Source organism: Salvelinus sp. IW2-2015, linkage group LG30 (assembly GCF_002910315.2).
Source record: "Salvelinus sp. IW2-2015 linkage group LG30, ASM291031v2, whole genome shotgun sequence".
Classification (NCBI taxonomy): Eukaryota; Metazoa; Chordata; class Actinopteri; order Salmoniformes; family Salmonidae; genus Salvelinus; species Salvelinus sp. IW2-2015.
In genome coordinates, this window is record NC_036869.1 from 1,236,779 (window position 1) to 1,243,419 (window position 6,641).

The 6,641-nt window shown below is 45.0% G+C and overlaps 1 protein-coding gene across 1 annotated transcript in view; it reads left to right on the plus strand.

The window, feature by feature from the left end:
- Positions 1-6,641, plus strand: part of LOC111954766 (voltage-gated delayed rectifier potassium channel KCNH8-like) — a 127,898-nt gene that overhangs the window by 38,422 nt on the left and 82,835 nt on the right. Inside the window, 2 exon segments of the mRNA XM_070435994.1 lie at positions 448-478; positions 4,479-4,713. Coding sequence (XP_070292095.1) covers positions 448-478; positions 4,479-4,713 — 266 coding nt within the window.

Sequence of the window (6,641 nt, forward strand, 5' to 3'; positions counted from 1 at the left end):
CAACACTACACACCCTAACAACCAACACTACACCTTAACAACCAACACTACACACCCTAACAACCAACACTACACACCCTAACAACCAACACTACACACGATAACAACCAACAGTACACCTTAGCAACCAACACTACACACCCTAACAACCAACACTACACACCATAACAACTAACACTACACACCATAACAGCAAACACTACACACCCTAGCAATCAACGCTACACACCATAACAACAAACACTACACAGCCTAACAACAAACATTACACACCCTAGCAATCAACGCTACACCTCATAACAACAAACACTACACACGAAAAACAACAAACACTACACACCCTAACAACAAACACTACACACCCTAACAACAAACAATACACACCCTAACAACAAACACTACACACCCTAACAACCAACACTACACACCCTAACAACAAACATTCAGATGGCGCCGGAGAAGAAGGCTGACGTTTAACGTGTCCCTAACCGATTGTGTTTTTTGTTTGTTTCTTTGCGATGTTTGTAATTTATTATTTATTTGCAACTATTATTTGCAACTTATTTTGTACATAATGTTGCTGCTACCATCTCTTATGACCGAAACATCAGAACTGGACATCAGAATAGCGATTACTCACCATGAACTGGCAAAATKCTTTTTTTCCTTTAACGAATCTGACGAGCCCGACGTGAATGATATACTGCTTTCCCGTAAACAGACCCAGATCCCCGTAATTTGCGTGAAGAGAAGGTAGGGAAAAAGGGGTCGGAGGGCGGGCTGCCTTCTGAGAATTCGTAGGCGATCAAATTAACCACCACTTTCTTCCATTCTGCTAGCAAACGTGCAACCTTTGGAAAATAAAATCGATGACCTACACGGAAGATTAAACTACCAATGGGACATTCAAAACTGTAATATCTTATGCTTCACGGAGTCGTGGCTGAACGACGACATTATCAACATACAGCTGGCTGGTTATACGCTGTACCGGCAGGATAGAACAGGTAAAACAAGGGGCGCATGTATTTTTGTAAACAACAGCTGGTGCACGATATCAAAGGAAGTCTTTAGGTTTTGCTTGCATGAGGTAGAGTATCTTATGATACGCTGTAGACCACACTATCTACCTAGAGAGTTTTCATCTGTATTTTTCGTAGCTGTCTACATACCACCACAGGCTGAAGCTGGCAGTAAGACCACACTCAATGAGCTGTATTCCACCATAAGCAAACAGGAAAATGCTCACCCAGAGGTGGCGCTCCTAATGGCCGGGGACTTTAATGGGAAACTTAAATCTGTCTTACCAAATTTCTATCAACATGTTAAATGCGCAACTAGAGCGAAAAGAACTCTGGAACACCTTTACTCCACACACAGAGACGCATACAAAGCTCTCCCTCGCCCTCCATTTGGCAAATCTGACCATAATATTATCCTCCTGATTCCTGTTACAAACAAAAATTAAAGCAGGAAGCACCAGTGACTCCATCAATAGAAACTGTTTTGCTAGTACAGACTGGAATATGTTCCGGGATTCCTCCGATGGCATTGAGGAGTACACCACATCAGTCATTGGCTTCATCAATAAATGCATCGATGATGTCGTCCCCACAGTGACCATACGTACATACCCCAACCAGAAGCCATGGCTTACAGGCAACATCCGCACTGAGCTAAAGGCTAGAGCTGCCGCTTTCAAGGAGCGGGAAGCTTAGAATAAATCCCGCTATCCCCTCCGACGAATCATCAAACAGGAAAAGCAACAATACAGGATTAAGATCGAATCATATTACATCGGTTATGACGCTCGTCGGATGTGGCAGGGCTTGCAAACTATTACAGACTACAAAGAGAAGCACAGCCGAGAGCTGCCCAGTGACACGAGCCTACCAGATGAGCTAAACTACTTCTATGCTCGCTTTGAGGCAAATAACACTGAAACATGCATGAGAGCACCAGCTGTTCCTGAGTGTGATCACACTCTCTGCAGCTGATTTGAGTAAGACCTTCAAACAGGTCAACATTCACAAGGCCGCAGGGCCAGATGGATTACCAGGACATGTACTGCGAGCATGCGCTGACCAACTGGCATGTGTCTTCACTGACATTTTCAACCTCTCCCTGTRCGAGTCTGTAATACCAACATATTTTAAGCAGACCACCATAGTCCCTGTGCCCAAGAACACTAAGGTAACCTGCCTAAATGCCTACCAACCCGTAGCACTCACGTCTGTAGCCATGAAGTGCTTTGAAAGGCTGGTCATGGCTCACATCAACACCATTGATGTGAGAAATCTCTATTGCAATCCACACTGGCCTTTGCCACCTGGACAAAAGGAACACCTATGTGAGAATGCTGTTCATTGACTACAGTTCAGCATTCAACACCATAGTGCCCTCAAAGCTCATCAATAAGATATGGACCCTGGGACTAAACACCTCACTCTGCAACTGGATCCTGGACTTCCTGGTGGGCCGCCCCCAGATGGTAAGGGTAGGCAACAACACATCCGTCACGCTTATCCTCAACACGGGGGCCCCTCAGGGGTGCGTGCTCAGTCCCCTCCTGTACTCCCTGTTCACTCATGACTGCACGGCCAAGCACAACTCCAACACCATCATCGAGGTTTTTGCCGATGGCACAACAAGTGGTAGGCCTGATCAACCGACAATGACGAGACAAGCCTATAGGGAAGGGAAGGTAGAGACCTGGCCGGTGGTGCAGGACAACAATCTCCCTCAACGTGATCAAGGACAAACGGAGATGAATTGTGGACTAACAGTAAAAGAGGACGCGAGCACACCCCATTCTCAATCGACGGGGCTCGGTCAGTGGAGCAGGTTGAGAGCTTCACGTTCTTTGGTGTCCAATCACAACAAACATACCATGGTCCAAGGCACACACGACAGTCGTGCAGAGGGCACGACAAACCTATTCACCCTCAGAATTTTTGGCATGGTCTAGCTTCCTCAACAAGGTTCTACAGCTGCACCCTCGGGAGCATCCTGACTGGTTTGCATCAAACTGCTGGTTGGTAAACTGCTTTCGGCTCCGACCGCAAGGCACTACCGAGGTGTGCACACGACCGCAATACTACTGGGGCCAAGCTTCCTGCCATCCCAGTGACCTCTGTACCAGGCGGTTGTAGAGGAAGGCCTAAAATTTGTCGAAGATAGCTCCCAGGCCACCCTAGTCATAGACTGTTCTTCCCCTCTGCAACCACATGGAAGCGGTACGCAGGAGCACAAGTCTAGATCCAAGAGGCTTCTAAACAGCTTCCACGCCTATGATCAAAGCCATGAGACTCTTGAACATCTAGTCAAATGGCTTTCTGCAATTTCTACATAAATTTTGACTTTTGATATATCAAATCAAATCAAATTTTATTTGTCATACATACACATGTTGCAGAGTGTTAATGCGAGTGTAGCGAAAAGCTTGTGCTTCTAAGTTCCGAATGCCAGTAGATTAACCAACCAGTAACTAACCTACACAATTCCAACACTACTACTTATAGACCCATCAAGTTGTAAAGGGATAAAGACATACTGTTATAAAGATATATGAATGAGTGATGGTACAGAACGGCATAGGCAAGATGCAGTAGATTGGTATACTGTGTACATTCTATACATATGAGATGAGTAATGTTAGGGTAGTAACATAGTGGCATAGTCTTAAGTGGCTAGTGATACCTGTAATTACATAAGTGGCAGATGCAGTAGATGATATAGAGTACAGTATATACATATACATATGAGATGAGTAATGTAGGGTATGTAAACATTATATTAAGTGGCATTGTTTAAATATATGTGAATATATGTGAATATATGATATACCGTATAGCCCTTGATTATTGAAGAATATAACTTATAAATCCCTCATGTGCTTAGTTCAACTGTCGTACCATGTATCACATTAAAACCCCAAATATAAGCTTGTTTTATTCCATTGTCTGTAAAATGAACTATGTGTAGCTTGGAAACATGATTCAAACTGTCATTTTGATCTGATGCATGGTCAGTTCTTGTATCCATAGGTCTGTCTATGAATAGTTACATTTCACCAGCCCCATCCCTTAGCTGTTAACCAAAACATTAGCGGGTTGACCACTTTGTTTTTGTTTGAACTGCAGATTTCCTTTTTTACAGATCTGTCTTTTAGGTATTATTCCTATTTCCTTTGATTAAGAAACATGTTTTTGATAACAACCTTAACTCACTAACAAACATATGCTTTACTCAGACAGTTTTCTTTGCATCCCAAATGTATTATGGACCCCCCTTTCTACTTCCATCTCCTTTCATCCAATCAGAATGTGTTCCCCTCTACTTTCACCCAATCAGAATATGTTACCCTCTATTTTCATCCAATCAGAATGTGTTACCCTCTATTTTTAGCCAATCAGAATGTGTTCCCCTCTACTTTCCTTCAATCAGAATGTGTATCCCCTCTCCTTTCATCCAATCAGAATGTGTTTGGGGACCCCCCTGCTCTGCCGGAGTACAAGGTGGCGGACGCCAAGAAGTCCAAGTTTATCTTGCTTCACTTCAGCACCTTCAAGGCGGGTTGGGATTGGCTGATCCTGCTGGCCACCTTCTACGTTGCCGTGACAGTGCCCTACAACGTCTGCTTCATCGGAGACGATGACCTCACCAGGAGCACTACAGTCAGCGACATCGCTGTGGAGATACTCTTTATTATAGGTATAAGGGAGGGTCATATGTGTGTATGGGAGGGGGGTTACGTGGCATGGGGTTAGGCTTATGGTTGGGTTGGGGTTAGGCTTAGGGTTACGGCTAAGGTTAGGCTTTGGTTAGGGTTAGGCTTTGGTTAGGGACAGTGTTAGGGTCAGGGAAAGGGTTAAGGTTAGGGTTATGGTTAGGGACAGTGTTAGGGTCAGGGAAAGGGTTAAGGTTAGGGATTATGTTAGGGACAGTGTTTAGGGTCAGGGAAAGGGTTAAGGGTTATGGTTGACAGTGTTAGGGTCAGGGAAAGGGTTAAGGTTAGGGTATGGTTAGGGACAGTGTTAGGGTCAGGGAAAAGGGTTAAGGTTAGGGTGGTAAGGTTAAGGTAGACAGTTGTAGGGTCAGGGAAAGGGTTAAGGTTAGGGAAGTGTTAGGGTCAGGAAAGGGTTATGGTTAGGTAAGTTAGGGACAAGTGTTAGGGTCAGGGAAAGGGTTAAGGTTAGGGACAGTGTTAGGGTCAGGGAAAGGGTTAAGGGTTAGGGACAGTGTTAGGGTCAGGAAAGGGTTAAGGTTAGGGTATGGTTAGGGACAGTGTTAGGGTCAGGGAAAGGGTTTAAGGTAGGGTTAAGGTTAGGGACAGTGTTAGGGTCAGGGAAAGGGTTAAGGGTTAGGGACAGTGTTAGGGTCAGGGAAAAGGTTGGTTAAGTAGGGACAGTGTTAGGGTCAGGGAAAGGGTTAAGGTTAGGGTTATGTATGTGACCCAGATTACAAACCACCACCGGGAGAACACCAGCGCAGGGACAGGAAGGCTGTTATCCACATGTGGTCAAAAGGTGAACAAGTAAGGTGGTTTGCAGTAGCCCGCCAACCTGCGCTGGCTATGATAACCTAAAGGGGGAACTAAGGACCTAATCCCACAGAGCGACCCGCCATTCCTCAACAAGATAGAAAACCACAAAAAAAAAAAAAAAAAATAATAAAAGTTTTCGCCTTCCTCCTGGGGAACCTTCCCACTTCCCCATGAGGGACAAATGCTATTAAATGCTTTAGGAGTTTTTAGGACATGTTGCAGGTACCCCCACAAAGAAAAAGGCTATTCTAATGGGGCTTAGTGTTAGCCATAGAGTTAAGGGTTAGTGGGTTTAGTTAGATTTTGTTTTTCCAAAAGGTTAGGGTGAGTTGAGTTCGGTTAAGGTAGGGCAAAAAAAACAGCGTTTCCCAACTCGGATCCTAAGGGGTGCAGTGTTTTTTGTATTTTTGCCACTATACTACAAAAAACAGTAATCGAGGCTGCTTTCAAATGATCAAAGCTGAATGATAATATTAGTTGATTAGTTGAAATCACCTGTGAGTGTAAGGGCAAAAACAAAATGGGCACCCCTTGGACATCCCAGCCTAGGCCCTCAGATCCTGGGGCTCGATTTGTTGAGGGACCCCATAAGCCCCCATGTTGGACACCGGGCGGCAACGATCCGAGGCCCACAGGATTTTTTTTTGGCAACTTCCAGACCCTCGCTCCTTTCCCAATCCCCTCGCTCTATGATCTCCCCCATCTGACAACCAACCTTCTCTCTCCCCCTCTTTCCACTTTTGAAGCTCAACATTCAAGAGGCTATCAAAGCTTTTATTCATTGAGAACTCATTGTTTTATGTTATTTATCTAAAATCTAAAAACTGTCGCTTTTATTTTTCCCTGCTCTCCCTCTCGTCTCTCTCTCTTCTCTTCTCTCTCCTCTCTTCTCTCTCGCTCACTCTCCCTCTCTCTCCTCATCCTCCTCTTCTCTCTCATCTCTCACCTCTATCTCTCGTCTCTCTCTCTCGTTCTCTCTCTCCTCTCTCACTCCTCCTCTTCTCTCTCTCTTCTCGCGCTCTCTCCTCTCTCTCATCCTTCTTCCCCTCTCTCTCTCCTCTCTCTCCTCTCTCTCTCTCTCTCTCTCTCTCTCTCT